This window comes from Myotis lucifugus, unplaced genomic scaffold, assembly GCF_000147115.1.
Source record: "Myotis lucifugus unplaced genomic scaffold, Myoluc2.0 scaffold_111, whole genome shotgun sequence".
NCBI classification, from domain to species: Eukaryota; Metazoa; Chordata; class Mammalia; order Chiroptera; family Vespertilionidae; genus Myotis; species Myotis lucifugus.
In genome coordinates this window covers 482,211-506,978 of record NW_005871159.1, presented here as the reverse complement: position 1 = coordinate 506,978, position 24,768 = coordinate 482,211, and the positions used below count along the sequence as shown (strand labels likewise).

Below are 24,768 nucleotides of genomic sequence, written 5' to 3'. Positions count from 1 at the left end.
TTCTAAAACTCCACACCTCTAGTCCCTTGAAAAAGGAGAAATTCATATTTATCTTAGTCACCCTAATCCTTGAAGATATAGCTCTCAAAAGAACTCTTTTTCCTCTTTCAAATAGACACTATTTAAATGACATTAGAAATATCAGTGGTTTGGCAATATATGCCACTATCCCCATATGCATTTGGCAACTGGCATGCTGGATTCTTTCTTTATGTATCATCCTGCAACCTTCTGTGCATGTGCAATTGTAGGTAATTAAGGAAAAAGTAGGCAAGCTTTTTAAAAATTGGTAAATGCTTGGGAGTATGGCATGACCTGGAAAGAAGTAGAATGATACGATAATGGATTTCCTCAGGTGATTACCTCTTATCTTTTGAAAGAGATGTAAAGAGGGGTAAAACAAATCTTCACAAGTAATGAGTAAACTGTGAAAGAAGAATCCCGCCCTCCACCCCCACCCTCCACCAAAAAAACACACCCAATTCTTCAGAAATTTCGGCTTCAGATATGAGATCATGGTCTGCATGTCTACTAGTGCCAAACGCCAGTTCATTCTAGCAGAGCAGTTCAGGAGGTAAAAGGCTAGGGTTATCTGTGACATGACTTCACATATAACGCAAGAATAATAACCCTATGTTTATGGCAATTATTTTCCATACTCGATCCATTGATATTGTGACCAGATGAACACAATTGAAAAGACATACATCATTTCTAACAGGAACTCAATTGCATCAAGGTAGGACAAATCAAACTCCATTTAATAAAATAAAGTTTGGCTAAATTTTTTTTTATTTTATTTTAGAAACAGTTCTCCTTCCCCTTAATATTGCGGTAAACTCTTTATTTGTAAAAGGTACACTGTTTTATTACTTCATTCATCCATAAAGTTGATTTCCAAAGACTACATCTACTATATCTCTTTTCTGAACTTAACTGAGTCCAGGAGATTGACTTTTTTCCTTTTTTTTCCTTAGATTTAATATTTGAGATTCAATTAAAATATACAACCAAAGTTAGTGGGAAACAGTTGCTCTTTTTCAGGTAAAAGAGCTTACTAACAGATTTTATAATCATTGGATATTTGTTCAGTCCTACCTGAAAATTAACTTATTCTACTACTTGGCACAGGAAAAGGCATTTTCTAGTAACTTTCTGTGACAGTAACTTTCTGTGATCCAAGTAAGCATCCAACAGACTTAATCTACCTGCTGGGGAGCAGTTCTAGACTTTAGCTTTTAAACTTTTTTTAAAAAAAGAATTCAGCCTCTGTTCCAATTACTTGCCACCTGTGGAAAGCTACAATCACCCTAGAAGGTGGGCCTACCGAGGAGCACTTTTCAGGTAACAAGAACAATGATATGGCAAGAAGCTACAGAATGATAGTTCAATAGTTGCAGTGACCACCACAATAGTGAGCGTGGCTTGGGTTAATGTTCCAAATATCAATTCAAGGAACACAAGAGATTTTATAGGATTAGAATATTTTCTTTACTCTGAGAACCAATAGATGGTGCATGATGAATGGTGATGGTCCATTTACTCTATATCATTCTACTAGTTTCCTAGCTATGCCTCCTTTCTTCTATAGTAATGTTCTCTCTTCCATGGCAGTATATTTTTATCATCTAAAATGAGAACACTATAACTATTGCATTCTCTCTCTCTCTCTCTCTCTCTCTCTCTCTCTCTCTCTCTCTCTCACACACACACACACACACTAACTAGCGCACCCTTATACACACATGTATAGACAGTACATATAAAATGCTCATTTGCAGTGGTTGAGCTCTCTGAAAGCAGCCAAATCAGCCTCCTTAATTACAGAGAACCATTTAAAGCCAATAAAAAAAACGTGTCAACTATTTAGCTCTAACACAAGATTTTAAACCTTGTCCCTGTGGCAATTAATTCATATGTCCTTGGTATTTTTTTTGCTAAGTCTTCCAAAGCAAGAATCTCAAAGACTGACAACATGATACATAGAATCTAATAGAGTCACATCTCTGATCCTTTTGCTTAACACAGTTGAATGATACTCTTGCTGCTGAAACATGAGTTAATTTTGAATGGCCATGAAGGCTCCTTATTTGGCTAAGGCTGATTTGACTTTCTAGAGAAAGACCAGCCTATCTGCAAATGGACATCTCCCTCCACACAAATGCCAATGTACAGTAAAGACACATCTAAGTGTGTATATATATATATATATATATATATATATATATATATGAATGAAAGTATATGTACACAGAAAATGGATTGGGAAGTCCTTTGGTTTAGACGGGATTAAATATGTACTTCCCAAATGCATAGGTTTCCTTTGACCAACCTGTTCAAAAAACAAATATGAAAAATGCCACGACAGTTTTGACATTTTCTATGTCTATTTCCCTATTTGGAGGCCCCCTTCCCTCTCTTCTCCATCTCTCCTAAGCATTTTCTTTTTGAAAGCAGTTGGTTCTTTTGGACTTCTAACACTTCTTTGACCCATCCATTCCTTGGAAGAGCTCTAAGATCACATCCAGAAACTTATCTTTAGTGGAGAACAAGGTGGAAAAGAAGGTTTCCCCTTCTTTGATTCCCTCTTTCCCCCAAGAAGTGGACACCTTGATGTGTCATGAGGAATTCACTCTTGATCTGACTTGCCTTGTTACCCCTGGCCAGCCCAAGCAGCTGAGGTCTGAGCTTGACTCGCCCTGCATCGTTGTGCCATACTGGAAAAGAAAAATAATCCATTAGTTACACCTTCAGACTGTGGTGACGTGATCAGGGTTCTCTTGAATTTCTATGCATTCGATTTCCTCTCTCTCCTTTCGCTTGGCACGTTTCTTTTTCTTATGGTGCTTTTTGGAAGGGGGGAAAAAGGTTAGGAACACGGGTAAGATAACAAAACAGTGCAGAAGTGTGCAACCCCCGGTGAGCAGCAAGCATTTGAACAGTGTGAAGGTCAGGTTCGAAGGCACAAATAGGAGGGGGACCAACCCGATAAGAAAAGAAGTAATATTTTGCAAAATGGCTGTCCCATGCTCTTGCAGGGAGATTTTTATACATTGTGTCCGGGTGTGCTCGGTTGCTAATACAAACGTGTAAAGCAGTGGTGCACAGTGGTCAATGGCGAAATTTAAAGTGTAGATAAGGCACAAGATAGAAATGCAATCCATGTCGACGTTCCATAATGTCATTAAGCCCAGGACCCCCAGCTCAATTGAGGTGACGCTAAGAATTAGCCAGAAGTTTCCCAGAGGGTGGATCACTAGGAAAAAAGTCAGGATTAACACCAGGAGAACACCAAAGCCTGCGATCAGAACAGGCACTGTGACCGACAAGCCGTAATGGTCCATGAACACAAAGGAGGGGTTGAACACGATGAACCGGATGCTCTTTGACAGGGACAGGGGCCTCAGCTTTTCCAACACTTCTATGACTTCCTTCTGCTTGTCTCTGCTAGTCCTGGCCACCAGGTACAAGCGAGAAGCAATGATGTTGCTCTCATCCCCTGCCTTGGAGAAGATGATGTCATTGCGAAAGTGCTGGAATTCTGGCTTTTTCAGAAATGAACTCTGCAGGACACTGATAAAGTCGCTCTTGTTATTGGCGCTGATGTTGCTGACTTTCAGGAACTGGTAGTACTGCTCCACCCAGGACATTGCAGTGAACCCACTGCAGAGCCTCCGCAGGTCCTCCTGGACGGTGCTGTTCCAATACTGGAGGGGCTCGTAGACATAGAAGCCTATCACGGGGCTGTAGTTGCTGAAATATTTCTGCTGGACCGTGGCATAGGAAACACTCGGGGAATCACTGGCTAGCAGATTGATGATGTTGGCTCTGTCACTGATCTGCAGGCACCCCATGAAGGAGAAGGAGGAGTAGATGAGATAGAGGATGACAACGAAGGGCTTCACGTAGATATTGGTAATCCATTCATTGTAATGCTCACGGAGGAAGTGCTGAATGAAGTGGTGCTGGTAGGGGTTCGTCTCATGGTGGGATGTCTGCTGATGCCCGTCACTCATCACTGTCTGGAACCACACGGGTTTGCGGTCCAGGTATTCTGCAGAAGGGATTTTACAGCAAAAGATGCTGTGGTAGCGGTTTTGCTCTAGTTGGCCAGCGAACACCAGACAGGAGCCAAAGAAAGAAAAAATGTAGAAGTAGTTCAACAGAATGGAGACGCACATGTTCTGACAGAAGACCTTGACAGCCTCTATGTTTGTGAATGGGCTGGCGCCCATGCCAAAGGTAATGAGGTACAGGGAGCTGGTCATGGTATAGGTGACCATCACATCAGAATAGGCATCTGCTACCCTGTCTTTGAAGGGCAGATTTTCTCTGGTTCTCCGCCATCCAGACAGAAGCTCAAATACTCCTTTAGTTCCATGACCTAATTTAAAAAAAAAAGAAGAAGAAGGATTGTTTTTTATTTTCTCCTATGTGAATTCAAGTGAATTCCTGATAGGTTATCTAAGGTAAACAGTATTTTATACTCTAATCCTCCTATCAGAATCTCAGAATTTGAGTTACATAGCAGGACATATTTGCTCCATGTTCCCACTTTAGGAAAGTCCAGATTTATTTGTTGGAAAAAAATGAAGTATTTATTGTCCATTCTATTAATTTGACAAGTTGTAATCTAATGTGGCATTATCTGTGCACACACATTGTCTCCTTAAATGGATCATAAATTGTCAAGAGGAGGGGCTGTTATTCCTCTATCTTCAATGCCCTTCAACACCAACTCAGTGCTTGATCAACTGTTGTATTAACTGATAGTCCCTAACCTCCATTTCAGGCTGATTTACATTCTGATTTAGGAAATTAGATGATTTTAAACACTTAAAAATAGCTTTAAATTGATTTTACAATGTTAATAATCTGCTTGGTGGCCAAATGGCTTAGAAACTGATTCCTATAGATTTGATTTACACTGGATGTGCGAAAAAAAAAATCTGCCAGGTCATATAAAAGATAAGGCAAGACCGTCAGAGCAAGAGATTACAGCCAGCATTTCCTCTGGGCTCCTCAGAGAGCCTTTATTCACAGAGATGTAAACTGACTAAATGTTTGACTGCCTCATTAAAGTACATAGAACATGCTTCTTTTTGTAACCAGCTTCTGTGCACATTTTGATAAGGGTAAATAGACAAAAAAAAGTTTATTCAAAAATACTACTTGAACACCTACTATGTGTTTGAAGCTAATAGATACTGAGATGTTTTATTTCAGGAACTTGACAGCTCTTAAGATACTACCACTTGCTTCTTTTTTACAAAATCAGAAATCATAAAGGTATCATACTATACCTGCAGTTTCTCTCTCTCTTTTTTTTCCACTTGCCTGAGTTAGCTCTGTCAATGATCGGCCACGATATATCAGTCAATAACTGTCTGCCTGAATGGAAATCTTCATAGATCAGTCTTGCCCTTGTAGCCATAGCAGCACTACAGACAAACCTTTTCCATGCATGGACAGAAGCTGTGCTTGGGCTGTTCTCCAAGAAATCCACTAGACAAAAAATGTAGCATAGAGGTACCAAATGAACGAGTTTAAGAAAACCTGGAAAATGGACTTTGTGTGGCACCTAGAGAGTGGAGTTCTGGGTTATAGACCCAGTTTACTTAGTAGTGCTTTAACAAACATACTATCATGGCTGAGGTCTCACTGTAATCATTGATTTTGTGCTGTTCATAGAGTTTGCTAACTGGCCTACATAATTCCTTCCCTTCCTTGTCACTTTTATTTGGAACTACAATGCACACAATTAAAAACTCTATTTCTCAGCCAACCTTTCAAGTAGGGGTGGTTCATGTGACATATTTCTGGACAATGTGATGTCAGAAGAAGTCATTTAAGGTTGCTTATTAGAAAACAAGCCAAAGCTTTGTCCCAAATGACATCATGGAGCCACCAAAAAGAGCCTTAGCCTATCTTCCTCTTGGATTGAAAATCAAATCTCCATTTGTCTAAACAGCTGTAAGTAAGGCGGTTATATGCAAGTGAACCTACTCCTAACCAACAAAGTTTTGTAGGTGAGTTAACACCTACCCAAACTTGTTTCATGGGGATCTAAGAATTCTTGCTTTATAGTTAGACCACGGAATTTATAGGTTTAAATGTATATAATGCTGATCTTTGATTTTAAAGATACATTGGTCCACCTACTCTGGGAGTTACTATTAACTATTAATTGTTATTGCACTGGAGTTATTATTCCAAATAAAAACCTATTTATTCTCCAAAGTTCTCTCTTCTGGGTCTCTAGTCAGGAAAGATCCTGTAACTGAACAAGTAGAAAGGGTTCTGACAGCAATCTCCCTTCTGGGTATCTACCTCCAAACTCAAAAATATTTATTCACAAAGACATATGCATTGTTCATTGCAACATTATTCACAGTGGCCAAGACATGGAGACAACCAAAGTATCCTTCAATAGAGGATTGGATAAAACAGATATGGTACATATATACCATGGAATACTACTCAGCCATAAGAAAAGATGAAATACTGCCATTTACAACAACATAGAGGGACCTTGAGATTATTATGCTAAGCAAAATAAAGGAGTCAGGAAAACCTAAGAACCATATGATTTCACTCATATGTGGAATATAAAACTGAAACTCATAGACACAGACAACAGTATGGTGGTTACCAGTGGGAAGGGGGTGGGGAGTAGCAAAGAGTAAAGGGAGCCAAACATGTGGTGACAGAAGAGGATTTGACTTTGGGTGGTGGGCACATAATGCCATGTGCAGATCATGTGTCCTGGAGGTGTACACTTGAAACCTATATGGTCCTATTAATCAATGTCACCCCAAGTAACTTAATAAGAAAATTACTAACCCAACATATATGATCACTAAATTAAGTCTAATGATTCTTAACATCAATTGTTAATTTCCATATTCTGCAAGTCTCCTTGACCAAACAGGATACTTGTTCTCTTATTCCCTTGACAAAAATGTAATATTAGCATATTAGTTAAGGTAATTAAAATAATTATTTAAAAAGAGCACTTCTCTTCTGAAATGAGGATTCTTGCTATCTTTGTAGCCACAAGGGGAGGGGAAAGCTATGTGGGGCTATAGCTAAATTTGTCTTGCCTTTGCTAATGGTCACTTTTATGGAATATTAGGTACACTTTGTAGGCCAGCGTGTTGCTTTATATAGTACCAAGGTCTGTATGTGTAGGAAGATGTGCTAAACTGTATTAGGTTAAGTAATCACTTTAAGTGTGATAAAGATTGAAAACACAATTTCCAAACTGGAAATGGTATGTTTTATCTCATTCATAGGTTTAGGTGTTTTACAAGGTATTCCTATCAATATTCACTCATTTGATTCTCATCATCATTAGGTTACTTCCTAGCAGTTCATATCTCTTACCTGCTTTAGCCAGGGTAATCTTCTCTCTCCATGAACCTGCCCATGATTAGTCTTATCTTCTTAGTTTTGTTCATGCTATTTTTTTCTGCCATATATAACACCTTCTCTTCATTACTGGTCATTTAATTGAAATTCTATCCATTGGACAGTTAAGGGTCAGCTCAATTCTCATCTTTGCCAAGAATCTATCTCTGAAAATTCCAAACACATTGATTTTTTTCTGATTCCTAAACTCCATTGCATCTAATTAGTAATTCATTTTAACACACAACGATGGGCTGTTTTGCTCTGGAACAAAATGACTTTCTCAAGATATGGTCACTCTCTTTGGTTAGATTGAAAATTCTTCAAGGTCAGAGAATGAATTTTATGTTACTTATACTCTGCAGAACATTTGGCAAAGTGATAGATGACCAGAGATGGCCACTAACCTCTTATTGAATTAAATCGACTGTAATTCTTTAAAAATATGTTTTTATTGATTTTTTTTAGGGAGAGAGGAGGGAGATGGATAGAGAGATAGAAATATCGATGAGAAACATTGATTGGCTGCCTCCTGTACACCCTCCACTGGGTATTGAGCTAGTTCTATTCCTGGGCATGTGCCCTGATCAGGCATCACACCAGTGACCTCTTGGTTCATAGGTCAATGCTCAACCACTGAGCAACACCAGCTGGGATACTATAATTCTTGATGGGCTCAGAAAATGTATGTATCTTTTAAATACTTATTCTTTGTTATAAAAATAATATACTTAAAGCATCATATTATTTGTGTCGAGAAGTTATATACTTTGTAAAAATTAATTTATTTTCTAATTACTGTTGATATACAATATTATATTAGTTTCAGTTGTACAACATAGTGAATAAACATTTACTTACCTCATGAAATGATCATCCAGGTACATCTAGTACCCATATGACACCACATATATAGTATTTACTAAAAAATTATTGACTATATTCCCTATGCTGTACTTTACATCCCCATGAATATTTTTATAACTGGCAATTTGTGATTCTTAATCCCTTTTACCTTTTTTTTTTTTACCACAACCTCCAGCTTTCCTCCCATCTGGCAACTATTAATTTGTTCTCTGTATCTATGAGTTTGTTTCTGTTTTGTTTGTTCATTTATTTTGTTTTTTAGATTCCACATATAAGTGAAATCATATTGCATTTGTCTTTCTCTGTCTGACTTATTTCACTCAGCATAATATCCTCTAGGTCCACCCATAATGTTGTAAATGGTAAGATTTCATTTTTTTATGGATGAGTAATATTCCATTGTATACACAGGGGGAGCAAAAGTAGGTTTACAGTTGCAATACAAATAAATAATACATAAATAATGATACAAGAATAAGCTCTGTTTTGCATGCTCAGCAGAGATTAACTTGCTGTTATAGCAGATTAAGCTATTGTCCAAAACATATATTTTATTTAATGTTCCAAAAGATGACTGACAAATTTTGATTATGACTCCTTTTCACTATATTATAATTTACAAACTATGTCAGAATAATATAATATGTATCTCAGTTGTGACACTATTGAATAACTATTATTTCTTTTGGCAAATTTTCATGAAAGAAAATAGAAAAAGATCTGGACAGAGTTGAAACTGGGAGAAAATTCAAAGAGGAAATGGATAGAAATAAAAGACTTTCTCTGTGTGTGTGTGTGTGTGTGTGTGTATGCGCACATATTGAATATTCCAAAAGTCTTCGGGTATTTTGTTGGGGAAACTTCTTTCTAAATGAAAAAAAAATGGAAGCATTGTGCAATAATAAGGAAAACATACATGAAAGCTTGTGAACATACCTGTATTTGTGGAAATCACCACTGGTCTCAGATGGAAGAGCATTTTGACTTTCTATTGAGCTATAAGCTATGTGACTTCCCAATGCCAACCAAATGAATAAATAATGAATGAAAAAATAAAGCCCCAGTCAACAGAACCAGTGAAGCAGCTGACAAAAACATCTGGATATTTAATCAGCATTTTGTTATTGTTCACTTGTTTGGCATTATACAGGATCCTTACCCAGTGTTCCTTCTCTTTAGTTGCCTGATTCCTATTTAGATTTTTAAATATATCACTCAATCATGATCTCATATCCAACACCTCCCCTTTCCCTCTTCAATTACAACTCACTTGTTTAGAAGTCTCGCTTTTGTGTCTGAACACATTTCATGATGCTAACTACTACACCCAGCTGAATTTATCTATTGGTGGGCCTATATTTTGTGTAAGTCTATAAGGTCCTCACTGTCTAGGGCAGGCACTTGTCTTTGTCATTTTTGTGTCCAAATTATTTGGCACATTACTGGTGCTTAATAAATGTTTGTGCCCTAACTGGTTTGGCTCAGTGGATAGAGCGTTGGCCTGCGGACTGAGGGTCCCAGGTTCGATTCCGGTCAAGGGCATGTACCTTGGTTGCAGGCACATCCCCAGTAGGGGGTGTGCAGGAGGCAGCTGATTGATGTTTCTCTCTCATCGATGTTTCTAACTCTCTATACCTCTCCCTTCCTCTCTGTAAAAAATCAATAAAAATATATTTAATAAATAATAATAAATTTGTGACACTGAATTGGCCGTAATCTGTGTCTAGTTTTAAAGATATTTTAAATTTTTTGAAGTGATTATTATGAACAGTCCTTTATTCAGTATAAGATTTTGGATACAGGTATAGTAGTTTGGTTCATTTCACTGAAAAGGACACTTGCTGAATGTTACTCAGTGATTCTGTGGCAGAAGTGCTGATATATATCAATGATGTCCAATTGCAAAATTAGCATATAATTCATTAATTTGAATGGTTCAGCATTATAAATGTCTATAGGGAATGGAATATAAAATTAAAGAATTTGCTCTAAGTTGCTATTTGGTAGAGTACAAATGCCTCCATAAAGCACTCATGCTGCCTAAGAGATGATAATTTTTCTAATCACCTTGATGTCTAACCTAAAGGTGATGAATATAGTGTATTTTGTAGAATGCCTATTTTTAATTAATTCTCATCTAGAATGAATAGGTGGTTATCAAGCTCCATTCATAAAGGATGGCCAAGGCTTTTGCCTCTTGGTACCTACAGAGCTGAATAAGACATAGGGTAGAAAATTATTCAACAGAATTTTCCAAGCAGCTCTTGCCAGGTGCATTTGATGGTTTTACCTAGAAATCTGTGATGATTTTGTGCAATGAGGGTGGGTCTAGCTTCATATTACCCTTAAGCAGGAAGTGGCTTCTCTTGAGATGCCCCATCCCAGTCTAGGATGAGGCAGGCTAAAACACAGAGACAGGGTATTGCATGAGAAAGAGGAGTTAAAAATGACCCTGAACAGATACTCATCCCTTAGCACTTAGTAGGAGGTTGGAGAATTTTATTAGGTCCTTTATTTTTAAAAAAATTGAATTTAGCAACAGATTTTCATTGTATGACTTTAAGAGCGGTTGTATATTTTATACATATTTTAATGCATACAAAAGAGCATATAATCTCATAGCAGAGTTTGCATGTCATCATTATTATAATTCTACATAAAGTTAAAAAAATTAATATTTTTGTTTTATTTACTAGTATTTCAAAGAGAAGGTGAGAGATAGAAACATCAATATGAGAGTCATTGACTGGCTGCCCTCCTGCACGCCCCCTACTGGGGATTGAGTCCACAACCCGGGCATGTGCCCCTGACCAGAATTGACCCTAGACCCCTCAGTCTGCAGGTTGATGCTCTATCCACTGAGCCAAACCAACTAGGGCAAAAGTTAAAAAAATTTAAAGTCCATTATATATATATTAGTACTAGTACTAGGAGAGAGAGAGAGAGAGAGAGAGAGAGAGAGAGAGAGAGAGAGATTACAGAGATAGAAATAGAGAGAGGTAATAGGGTTGTTTTGAACCTAATAACTATTACAATAAAAGTTGTAATACTCAAAGTGGACCCAGCTAGATAAATAACACTATTTTATATTGGTTAGTAGCACATTCCCCAGAGCCAGACAGCCTGAATTTAAATTTCCATATATTTCACTTCCTAGCTCTGTGATGATGGGCAGATTGTTTTTTGAACCTCTCCATATGTTTCCTCATCTGTAAAATGAGATAACAATGGGACCTACTTCAAAGAATTGTGATGAGTTTTAGAGAAGTTAACACATGTATTTAGTACCCAGTAAGGACTATATTGACTGGAAAAGCTCAATGCTAGCAATTGTAGGATGTGTGCCATGGAGAATCTTCCAAATCATTTGACTTTGAATGCTGCCTTCTGAATAGAGCTTGGTTACTGCTATCTTTACCACCACAGCTGAGCCAGCTGGGGGGTGGGGGGAGGCGGTACTCTCTTTTCAGCTTTCCTTGCTGCAGGGCCTCAGGGCTGCCAAGAGCTGAAGCACTACAGCAGGGCCAGCTCACACATGATGGCATGATTTCCTGTTTTCTCCCTCTCCCTGGCATCCCCATTCGGGGGAAAAATGACTACCAGGAAGCTTTCCATTTTCTTCTCAATGCTTTCTGTGTCTCTTAAGTTTCATGAAATAAATATACATTGTTCCCGAGAAAGAAAAAAGCAGTCCTGATAGCTGGATGCTCTCACGTAGGCATTGGTCTTGCCAGAAGCTGGGCAGGTACTCACAGCTGCGCTCAACACTGTCCTATTGACCACAGTCTGGCAGAACAGCATCAGACTAGACCATGCTGTGACTGGGATGGAATCAGCTCTAAGACCACTCCATGATTATCACTGGGTGAAACAAAACAAAAACACTGTCTAAAACATAAAATGGACCAAATATCCTCTTACCTCAGAGGGAAGGTGGAGGAAAGAGATCAAGAAAAGAACTTGTATGCATGACCCATGGACACAGACAATAGGGTGGTGAAGGCTTGGTGTGGGGAGGTGGGGCGCAGGCTAGAAGAGGTCAATGGGGGGAAGAAGGGACATTATGTAATACTTTCAACAATAAAGATTTAAAAAAGGAATAGAAGTGATTCCTGCTTCTTTGCCAATCACGGTGTAGTCTTGGTCTGGTCTTCTCACTTTTTAGGTATAAAAATTATTAAGATAATTGATCATAGAATCATACTCCCTTCTTGACAGTAACCAATCATGCTGCCTTGAGCCCTCTTCCAAATCACCTAACACTTGCAAAAATCATATAGTATGTCCATTATAATACCTACTTCCGGAAATGCTCCCACAGTCACCAAAAAAATATGTTCTTCCACTTTGTAACAAGTCAACAAACCGAAATTTGTTCAATTACAGTAGTGTTCCTTGTGGTCTTTTGCTTGACGGCATTTGCATATTAGTATATATAAGAATTTTGAAAAACAAAATTAAATAAAACTTTTGTTGTTACTGTTGACTTTAAAAAATACATTTTTATTGATTTCAGAGAGAAAGGGAGAGGAAGAGAGAGACAGAAACATCAATGAGAATTATTGATCAGCTGCCTCCTACATGGCCCCTACTGGGGATCAAGCCCATAACCTGGGTATGTGTTCTGACCGGGAATTGAACCCTGACCTCCTGGTTCATAAGTCAATGCTCAACTCCTTAGCCATGCCAGCCAGGCTATTGTTGACTTTTTAATTTGATTTATTTGAGTATAGGTGATAGAACAGTATTATTGAGTGAGAGTTAATTCCTGGACGATATGACTTTCCAGACCACATCACTAGTAAAAGGATGGCTTCCTAGTAGAAGTAATATTTTAGTTGCATCCTCACTGAAGAGAGAATGACAGTTGGGCATATGAGAACTGAAAAATGTTTTGAGAGGAAGATAACATAGATACGTGTTAATATAGGAGAAAGAAGGAGGAGCCAAGTAGAACTAAAAAGTCATTGCTTTAAGCAGAGGAGAGCAATAAATGGAAGAATGGGTCATTGGTCAGAAAATTTTACAATTGTCAAAAGAATTGGTTGGTAATTTATAAACTAAACACAAACATATGCATAGAGATTATATACAAAAGATAATAATAAATACAAGAATGTACAGGAATAAAAATTAAGATTATCCTAATGTTTATTGAGGTAAGACATAGATATAACAAAAAAGCTAGAAAAACTAATTTATTCATTTGAAAAAAATTTTCTGAATGTTTTAGGAAAATACGGTAAAATGTCATCCTTTTGAAGTTAATAACTCCCATTTACCCCACTTGAAAACCACATCACAGCTATATGTTTTAATTTAGCAGTTCATTAATTATAAGATTTGGGGCTCTTCAATCTTATAAAGAGAAAAAGTGGTGATGACTTAGGATTTGTGCAACACCAAGATCTGGAGAATACTTTAAAAATTTCTGACTCAATCATTCAGTAACATGTTTGAAATGGAAAGAATGTTGGCAAATTTCAATTATGCACAGTTTGGTTTCTAATAAATACTGTTCAAAAGAAAATCTTCAAAGCTATAGCACAAATGCTTGATAAAAGCATAATGTTTCAAAGGGCAAGTTTTCTGGGAGCATCCTTGAGTGTTTTGCTGTCTTTCTTAGAAATAAAGATGAAATAAAAATATCCCATGGGCTGGAATTCTCTCTGAACAGGATAGCCTGAAGCCTGTGGAAATTTAATTAACCAGAGAGCTCAGGAATTGAATCATCTGAGTCATTAAATTCATCAACCAGAACTTCCTTTTTGATTCAACTTTTATTGGTTGATTAACTTTATTGAATAAGATCATTCTAAATTGCATTCGATTTGTATTTCTCTTCTGTACTATATCAAATCCTAAGGAAGGAAAGAAGGAAGGAAGGAAGGAAGGAAGGAAGGAAGGAAGGAAGGAAGGAAGGAAGGAAGGAAGGAAGGAAGGAAGGAAAGAAGGAAGGAAGAGGAAGGAAGGGGAAGAAAAAGATAATTGCATGTGTAGCAATTAAAAGAATGTGCTCTGAAGTAACACATTTTGGTTCCAGTTCTGCCTTCATCAACTGTATAATATGTGAGGTAGAGAGAATTAGTTTAACCTCTATGTGCCTCACTTTCCTAGTCTGGAAAATGGGGATAAAAATAGTACCTCTTTTAGGGGATTAAGTGAAGGTTAAATGAGATAATAGTTACCCTGTGCCTCCAGCAGTGCCTGGAACACAGGAAACACTCAATGAATTAGCTATTATTATTTCTTGAATAATATGTTTCCGAATTATCATTTTATCATGCACCAATAATCAGGAGGCAATATTGCATATTGGTTAAAGCATTGAGTTCTATGGGTTTATGCTTCATTAATACCATCTACTAGATTTGTTATCTTGGGCAAAGTAAACAACTCCATGGCCAGATTTGACAAATTGTAAAATTTTAAAATCTGCTTCAAAGGATTTCTATGTTAAAGGTAACCTAGACATGAACCCCATAGTATAAATGTCTGATACACAATTAGAACTCCCTCAAATAGTAGGTATTATTGACTACTATTATATAGTTGCAGAGTGTGGGAGTTTGGATTGAATGTGTATCAAAACTAGAGCCAAGTTTAAAAGTTTTCTTCTCTGATTACTATTTTGTATTTTGCCTTTTTTGTTACATGTTAATTGTGGAAAATGCTGATTAATAAAGGGTTTTAGTTAACTGGATTCAACTAATTGCAGCATTCTTACCTGTGTGTTCCAATTCTGAATAAGCTAATAGAATCGCTCTCATTAGCTGGAGAGAGGCTGAAAGGGAGCTTTGCAGCCACTGATTTCCATATTCTGCAACTCACAGAGCAAACCAGAGTCACTTCCAGGAGAGCACAGCAGCGATGCTGGGCAGCTGGCTGAGCTCCCTCGGCAAGGAGACCTCTACCAGAGGCCACTCTCCAAGCCACGGAACTGGTATCTTTTAATACATCCCTGATGAGTACAGACTTCCTTTTCAGTTGAAAAGGCTCTTTCTCGATGTATTTTTCTGTAATCTGTCCCCTTTCGGCAGCCCACAGCCTAGTTTAGCCTTATGGCAACACACATTTCTAGAGGGGAGTTATCTCAGAACATTATCGGTGTTAATTCCCAAAGGCAAAAGATAGAGGACAGCGGGTGGGGCAGATAGCATCCTGCCAGAAGGGTCCAAGCACTGCTCTCATAGTCACACTTCTGTGTTTCAGTCTTGAAGTTGTCTATTGAAATAACAGCTAATCGTGATGACATATCAGGCCACCAAACACGGCTCCAGTGAATGGAAATGGTAGGAAATTCATTACCCTCTTGTGTAACGAGTTAAATCTATTTCCTCTTTCCATCTTAATAACCCTCCTGGACTTTGTCCTGCCCGTTTCCATTAGTCAAAATTTAATCAAGAAATAGCACAACATCACTAATCATCAGGAAAATGCAAACCAGAACCAGAATGAGAAAGCACCTCACACATATTAAAATGGCTATTAATATCTGGAAACAGCCCAAGTGCCCATCAGCAGATAAGTGGAAAGTTGTGGTATATTTACACTGCTGTAAAAAGGGAGGAAGTCTTACCTTTTGCAACAGCATGGATGAACCTGGAGAATATTATGTGAAGCAAAATAAGCCAGACAGAGAAAGACAAATATCACATGATCTCACTTATGTGTGGAATTTAATGAATAAAATACATTAATGAACAAAATAGGTCAGTGGCATGGATGTCTGGAACAGACTGACAGATCTCAGAGGGAAGTGGGGTGGGGAAGACGGGAAGAGATTAACCAAACAACAGATACAAATATATACATAGCTCTTGCACACAGACAGTAGTGTGGTGAAGGCCTGAGGTAGGGCGGGGGCTAGGTGGAGGGAAGTAAAGTGGGAGCGGGGACTGGAGGACATCTGTAATACTGACAACAATAAATTTTGAAAATAACAAAAGATGACAAGTGTTGGTGACGATGTGGAGAAAAAAGGACCCTGTGCACTGTTATTGATAATATAAATTGATGCAGCCACTATGGAAAACAGTATAGAGGTTCCTTAAAAAACCTAAAAATACAACTACCACATGATCCAGTAATTTCACTACTGGGTATTTTTTCTCAAGGAAACTAAGTTGCTAACTTGAAAAGATATCACTGCAGCATTATTTATAATAACCAAGACCTGGAAATAACCTAAGTAATATTGATGGATGATAAATGGATACAAATAATTATATAACCACAAAAATAAATGAAGAAAATCCTGCCATTTGTGACAACATGAAAGGACTTGAGAGCATTATATTAAATGAAATAGATTTTCTGTACTAGACCTCCAAGCAGCAGGGCTGGCCAGATTAGTTAGGAGAGTTGCCAGCCACTTTAATGCTAAGAAAAAATGTTACTGTGTGGAAATCTGCAAGTGGAAATTATTTTAGTATGCAATTTAAGGAGTTAGTCTTCCATGAAAATGGAAATACTCCTGGGAAGATCCACCTTGTAAGCATAGTGATTTAGTCCTTTGGATGAATGAGTTTTTCATATCCTTTCCTAAAATGAATGTATGTTGACAAAGTAGGCTGGGCACAAAGGAAGGATCCGCTAATGAGGACATACACACAAAGGGATCCTGAGGGATATCATTGCATATGATCTCATGAACTCCTGGAAGTATACGTACTATCCCCCCCACCCCCTCCCTTACCCCCGCCCATTATTTAATAGTTAGAAAGTGGAAATGCAGAAGTGCAGGGACATGTGCGTTAACAGAGTCCCTTTGATAGTCAGGACCAGAACCCATATCTTCAGCTTCTTAACTCTATGAATAGACTGATCTTGAGGGCAGCAGCTATGTCATGCTTTGATGGTTATATCACCATTTCTTAAGGCCGTACTTAGAACTCAGTAAATATTTATTGTAAAATTGATGAATGGATGTGTGCCTCTGAGTTTCCAAGATTTCTGGTGTTGTAGTATTTTTTGGGGGGGTTCTTGTTCCCTAATTTTCCTATTTCCATGAAGAGGGGGCTTCTGCTCCATTGTCATTTCGATAGTGCTAGGGTATCTTCCAGTCCTTGTTCGTTCTCTTTAACGACTCTTCCAAACACTGGTGCTGACAGCCTGAAAACACTTGTGACAATTTATCAATGGACTGGGTACTATTCCCCTAACACAGTAAGTGGAAGCCCCTTTCTCTCTCCGGCACTGCCTGTGTAACAGATGAGTGAGAAGGTCAGACCCTGCCCTCGGCTTTCTCATAGCCTGCAGGAAGCACTCCTGTCCGTGTTCCTGTATCTTAACGTCGGTCTCTGGCATACTCTCTTCTGACAGCAACCGGATTTGTAAGGCAAAGAGTCTTTCATGCAGTTGTCAGCTAAGGAAATCTTAGGGGAGTTGCCTTGAAGACCTACTTAACTCTCCCTACAGGGAGCAGGGGGAAATCTAGATTTGGGGTTTGTTAGGTGGAGATCCCTACCTTGGCCTCTGGTCCCATTTAAGGTCACCATTCCACCTTTATGAGGGACTTTGGGAAATGCTGTGCCTCCATTTATATTTTCAGGGTGGGGGACCTTTTTCTGCCAAGGGCCATTTGGATATTGATAACATCATTCACTTAATGTAATTCACTTAATATAAATGTATGTGGCTGTGAAAAAACCTCTTGGATTTATTGAATTTCAAGTCTTACCTGCAGTGGCCTTGTCAGGGCCAGACCAAATGGTTATATGACCCACCGGCCAGATGTTCCCGCCCCTGATTATAAGGATGAAAATTTGACTCTCATTTAGCTTCTTGGATGAGTATTCTCCACTGCATAAAACCCAGCAAGGTTGATTGATTGAATGACTGATTTCCAGACATTACCTGTGAGGTGATCAGTGAAGGAGCATCTCTAATTTCACAGTCCGATAGTAGACATAGAGCAGGCAAGCCATAAACACAGCATAGTCAAGCTGCAGTTTTCTTTTTCTGTAATTGTATGATCCTTCCCAAACAGCGTTTTACATTTTTAAACTGCATTTTTCACTATCATAACCCTGTGTCTACAATTTTAGGTAACTTCTGGAATCTTTTTGGCTAATAACAATTTTTAAATATCTGCTTAACGAGTACCATTTCCATGATTAGACCTGGCCCTACACACAGTAATTAGGAAAACTATTTAAAAAACCCTATAAAACATATATTGTGTCTAAGGAATTTTCCTCTTTGGACAAGAGTGGAAGCATGGGGTCCCAGCAGAAGAAAGTCTCATCGGCCTTGCCAGAGATTGGGGTCAGTTCAGTGTGCACATGCTACCGTCAAATTGCTTGTCAAGGGCTCTTGTAAATAGAGTAAATCCCACGACCTGAGCAAGCAGCAATGAATTTATCAGCTAGCTTGTGGTAACACTAGATGGGAGGACACTGGAGCCTGTTACCTCCCAACCTGATGTAAACATCCTTCCAGTTAAAGACAAAGTCACTTCAGAAAGACATGGATACCTTGCAAGAGGAGGGAGGCCATGCCACTGTGGGGAAATAAAGAGGGATGCCAACAAGGGAAAGAAAGCAGGGAAGAGAAACAGGTTTGCTTTAGGTCCCTTGTGGTGTTGGGGCCATTGGAAATCAGATTCTCCCTATTTCTCCAATCAAAAAGGATGTCACTCTTTTTTCCTGCGAAGAACTGTGTGAATAAATGCAAAGCTTTTTGCCTTAGATTACTCCTCCAGGGAGAAGACTAGAAGTATGCATAAGTGGAAGTGATGCTGTTGTAATAACCTGGTTATTATTTAACAGGAAAGGAGGAAAGGGAAGACTAAATATAGGCATGCCATTTATACAGCTTTGCCAGGAAAATGCATTTAACGCTCTCCAAGTCTCTTCCTAGCTGATCGATGGGGGAAGGAACTGGACAAAAACAATTTAGACACATGCCCAGTAAGGTCTGATTGATGTATGAAGGTACATACCTGTCTGCCAGTCATACCTGGGAACAAATTAGTGGCCAGGATGGGTGTGGCCACTGCAAGTGCTCCAAACCTGAATATATGAACTTTCAAACAAAGAAAGTTCTCTCTCTCTCTCCTTGAATATATGAACTTCCAAACAAAGAAAGTTCTCTCTCTCTCTCCCTGAATATATGAACTTCCAAACAAAGAAAGTTCTCTCTCTCTCTCTCTCTCTCTCTCTCTCTCTCTCTCTCTCTCTCTCTCCCTTTCTCTCTCCTTCCCCCCAGGGCACAGGGTTCCTGTGACTCCTGTGCAGGGGGCTGCTCTCCCCTGTGCCCACATGGCACATGGCCATGTTGGACCTCACACGTTGACTAGTGGACTTGAATTAGCTTGGATGCTGAGCCACACCCGGCTGCAACAGGGAGCAGAAACACTGGACACTGCCTGGTTTCTGGCTCTGCTGGAACTCCAGCTGCACCTTTTCAAGAACTGGCTTACGGGGCAGCGGTCTTCGGAACTTGAGAAATGTAACTTCACACAAATGAAGCCTTTTTCCACATCCCATCTTCCCATGGGGGCTTCTGAAAATTATTATTTCAGCGGCACCCCAAGAACCTCCACCTAGCTCCCACGGGCGACAAGGGAGTTTGATTCTCTGCTAACAGAAGAGTATTTGCTCCCACAGAGTCAAAGGTAAGTTACTAACGCAGAGCATCAAAGTAGATACAGGTCTAGGAGGGCCTTTCCCCTTCATAGCAGGACTATAAAATAATACCATATATGCCACAAACCCTGGGATTCTCACAAGAATTTCTCCCATATAATATGCACCTAGTTAAATAGTTTTTAATTTCTCCTCTATTATTCTTGTCATTCCATGTGTTTTGTTAACTCCACAAAGTAATATTCTATGTTTCTTTGCTTCCATACACCTGAGCTTTCACTGTAATAGATTATAGATGCTTAAGAAATGCTTTTGACAAATTTAATAAACTATTTCCCCTGACTGCCACCAAATAGGATGGTATTTGTGAAATGGCTATGGAAACAGTAATATTCTATTGTGCTTCATAACATAACATGGACTTAATATTGTGCAGATGTTATAGATTTCTGAGTTTGAATTCATTTTATTGGGTATAGAAGGTGAGTCTGGAGAGCAAACATTGAAATAACTTTGCATGTTGTCCTAATGGGGTTTTCAAATTAAACATAAAAAAAAGATATGAAAAGTGAACCCCTTCCTTTTTGTTTTTTAACAGCTTTATTGAGATATGTGCTGTATAGTTCACCCATTTAAAGTGTATAATTCAATAATTCTTAGTATATTAGAATTGTATAACCATCATCCTCCTCCAAAAAAAAACTCATACTCATTAGCAGTCACTCCTTATTTCCCATATCCATCCCATCATCCACCAGTCCTAACTAACCATAATCTACTTTCTGTCTCTATAGATTTGTCAATTTTCTGGACATTACATATAAATGGAGTCATACAAGATGTAGTTTTTTGAAACTGGCTTCTTTCACTTTACATGCTACATATTGTAGCATGTATCAGTACTTCATTTGTTTTTATGGCCAAATATTATTCCATTGTATGAATATACTACATTTTATTTGGATAGTTTTTACTTTTTGGCTATCATGAATAATGTTGCTATGAACATTTGCATACAAGTTTTTTGTGTGGACATATGTTTTCATTTCTTTTGGGTATATACACCTATGAGTAGAACTGTTGAGTCATATAATAACTCTACATTTAGTATTTTTAGGAATTGCCAGATTGTTTTCTAAAGCACTGTCTCATTTTATACTTCTAGCAATGTATGAAAGGTTCTAATCCTCCACAATCTTGTCAACACTTGTTATTGTCCAACTTTTAAATTTTGGCCATCTTAAGAGATATGATGTGCTCACTGAAGTTTTGATTTGCATTTATCTACTGACTAATGATGTTGTTCATATTTCAGAACTTCTGGACATTTATTTATCTTAAGATAAATATATATTCAATTTTTTGCTCACTTCTTAATTGGATTATTTGTCTTTTTGTTATTAGATTGTAACATTTCTGTATATATTCTGGATATAACCTTTTATCAGATATATGATTTGCAAATATTTTCTCTCTGTCAGTTGTCTGTTGTCTTGATGGTATCTTTTGAAACACAAAAGTTTTTAATTTTGAGAAAACTCTATTTACCCATGTTTTCTTTTGTTGCTTTTGCATTTGATATCATGTTTAAGGAGGTTTTGCTTACCCAGGATCATTAGGAGTTACTCCTATATTTTCTCTGAAGAGATTTCTCATTTTAGCTCTTTCATTTAGGTCTATCATTCATTTTAAGTTAAATTTTATTTAGGGTGTGAGGAAGAAGTCCAATTTCATTCTTTTTCAGTGGATATTCAATTGTCTCAGTATCATTGATTGAAAAGACTATTCTTGTCCCATTGGATTATCTAGGCACCTTTGTAAAAAGTCAATTGACCATAAATAATAATTTATTTCTGAAGTCTCAATTCTATTTTACTGATTTCTCTGTCTATCCTTGTATAAGTGCCACTGAGCCTCCATTACTGTAGCTTTATTGTAAGTCTTCTGATCTATGAACATAGAATGTCTTCCTATTTACTTAGGTCTTTTAAGGTTTTTTTTCCAGTGCTGTGTAGTTTCCAGACAATAATTTTACACTTATTCTGATACATTCATTCCTTAGGATTTTATTATTTTAATACTATTAATAGAATTGTTCTCTTAGTTCTGTATAATTGATTTTTACATATTGATCTTGGATCCTGTATCCTTGCTGAACTTGTTTATTAGTTCTTACCATTTTTTGTGTGAATCTTGGGATTTTCTATAATAAAATCATATCACCTCCAAATAGAGATATTTTGCTTTATCCTTTCAATATGAATGTCTTTTATTTCATTTTGTTGCCTAATTGTCATGGCTGAAAGTTCCAGTACAATGTTGAGGAGAAGTGGTGAAGGCAGACATCCTACTGTTCCTGATCTTAGGGGCAAAGCATTCACCATTAAGTATGATGTTAGCTTTTTGGTTTTTAGAGCTGCTTTTTGTCAGGTTAAGAAAGTTCTCATCTATGCCTAGTTTGTTAAGCATTTTTTATCATAAAAGGGTGTCAAAGTCTGTCAAGTGCCGTTTCTGTATCTATGAGACAATCATGTAGTTTTTCATCTTTAGTCAATTGGTATTGGTGTGATACATTATTTTTAGATGTTAAACCACCTTTGCATTTATAGGATAAACTCCACTTTATCATAGTGTACAATGTTTTTATATGTTGTTGCATATGGTTTCCTAATATTTTATCAAGGATTTTTTGTATTTTTTTCATAAGAAATATTGGTCTATAGTTTTCTTTCCTTATGCTGTTTTTATCTAGTTTTGGAATCTGGATAATATTGCTTCATAGAATGATTTTGAAAGTGTTCCTTCTCTGTGCTTTCAATGTATTAAATATAAAAACTGTTCCTACTTCTCATATCTTGCCAGGTAAGCTCCTTCATTTTATTTATAAATTACACGTATCTAAACTTCCTCATCAGTCAGTACTTAGGAAAGTACCTATGTGATTTGAACCAATTTATTCTCATCACCAAACAGTATTTATAATGCTCCCACATGATTTAAACTAATTTAGTTTTCCCGTGAGAGAAGTCAGGTGGGAGATAAAAGACAGATGGTGTGTGTTGCAGAACTGCAGCAGTTAAACACAGGAGGGAAGAAAGGCCTGGGACTCTGAACCTCTAAGGAGCAGAGAGCTAGGTTTTTAGACCAAAATAAAATTTCAATATTTCACAGAACATTCTGATGATAATGATGATGATGATGATATTGTACCCTACCTTTTAGACTCTAGGAAAGGAGTCTTAATGTTTAATCTTTCAAATATTCTTTTTTTCCCCTCTTTCCCACCAGATATTTTTCCCTCCTTCCCTTCCTTCCTCCATTCATCCCTCTTTCCCCCTCCCCTCTTCTTTTCCCCTTCCATCCTTTCTTTTTTTACAAGTAAATCTTCTACTAGCTTGAGGAAAATGCAGTGGGAATAATTCATTGATATCTTAAGAAGAAAATGATCTAGTCTGTAACTAAAATTAAGAGTAAATGTTATTTTCTTAGCTTAATTTGTATTTCTGATTTATGATTGTGAAAACACTAAAGAATTAAATCTTTTAAAAATAAAAACAACAACAATAATAGCAACAAGAGAATAACCTGAAAGATTCTGGATGAATTAACACCTTCTGGCTCCCCTCACAACAGTAGGCTTTACTGAAACACTTTATTTTAAAGGCTGTAAAATTATAATCCTTTAATACCTAAATATCTGATATACATCAGTTTTTCTTTAAAATAATTGAGTTCAACAGGTATTTATTCAGTAACTGGTATGTTCTGGGTATTAGGGATTAGAGAGGAAGGGAGGTTCAGATGCTTTTTATTTCGAGAGGTTTACAGTCTCATTGAGAGAACACATGTATTTAAGAAATACTTAACTAAGAATCCCTAATACTTTAATCCAGGGGAATAGGCATTTGTTGTTTACCTAAGGTGTTCAAGGCACTGCATGTCTCTCAGTGGTGAAACTGTAAGAGCTGAGGGTAACACGCAAATGGGAAAGTTGAAATGAAGGAAGCGATGCTGGACTCAGAAAGATGACGAGAATATGGATTGCTAAAGAAATGGGAGGCATTAAAATGATTTCACATGAAGATTAATTAGCAATGGTTTTCCTTCCATTTCAAACAAAGCAGCCAATTTAAAAACTGTCAACTGATTTTCCTGACTCTGATTTCCTTTTAATCACATATAAATAAATCCGAATTCTAATCTTCCTCTTCTCTTTTGACGGGGTAATTGTTAAAGAGATCTTACCTTGAGCCAATTTCATATGCTCATAAGTAATCCACATACACTTATGAATCTTAAAAGAACTCCATGTTTTCCTTTGTTCTAAAGTACAAAGGAAACCTATATTCATATAGTGCTTTCCTTTTAAAGTTATGAGAATGAATTATCATCCTTAGAGCTGTCGAAGAAAAGTTTTTCTGGCATTTTTTGACACATGGACTTCGGGTCTGGTCAGCACATTCACGAATACCCAGAGAATTTAAGAGAAACTTCTCAATAACCTGTTTCTGTGCATGCATCGAATTAGGAAACAAGGTATATCTTTTTGAGTTTTGCAACTTAATTTTCCTCCTCCTAGTTCCATCCCATCACTGGAGCGAGTCAGCTCAGAAGAAAAGAAGTGACTAAAATGCAACTATTAAGGATTTTTACTGGAGCACAAAGATGAGCACAATTGTACAGACTTTTTCAGTTAAAACCTTGACTAGCTTTCTTGAATACCAGAAGGAAAAGGAAAGATTACCTGTGATGGTATCTTGGTTCAGGCACAGAAAAGGAGAGGACTTATCTACTTATCCTTTTATCTAAAACACTAGAGGCCCAGTGCATATAAATTTGTGCACTCAGGGGGGAGAGGGGGGTCCCTCAGCCCCGTCCTGTGCCCTCTCCCAGTCTGGGA

At 37.6% G+C, this 24,768-nt stretch overlaps 1 protein-coding gene across 1 annotated transcript in view; it reads right to left on the bottom strand.

Annotated features, from left to right (window-relative positions):
* Nucleotides 1-2,478: 2,478 nt before the first annotated feature.
* The window catches only part of PTCHD4 (patched domain containing 4), a 164,047-nt gene continuing 141,757 nt past the window's right edge, over nucleotides 2,479-24,768 (bottom strand). The window contains exon 3 of the mRNA XM_023757713.1: nucleotides 2,479-4,384. Within this exon, the coding sequence (XP_023613481.1) occupies nucleotides 2,751-4,384 (1,634 nt within the window). The 3' untranslated portion in view covers nucleotides 2,479-2,750. The remainder of the gene's footprint in view (nucleotides 4,385-24,768) is intronic.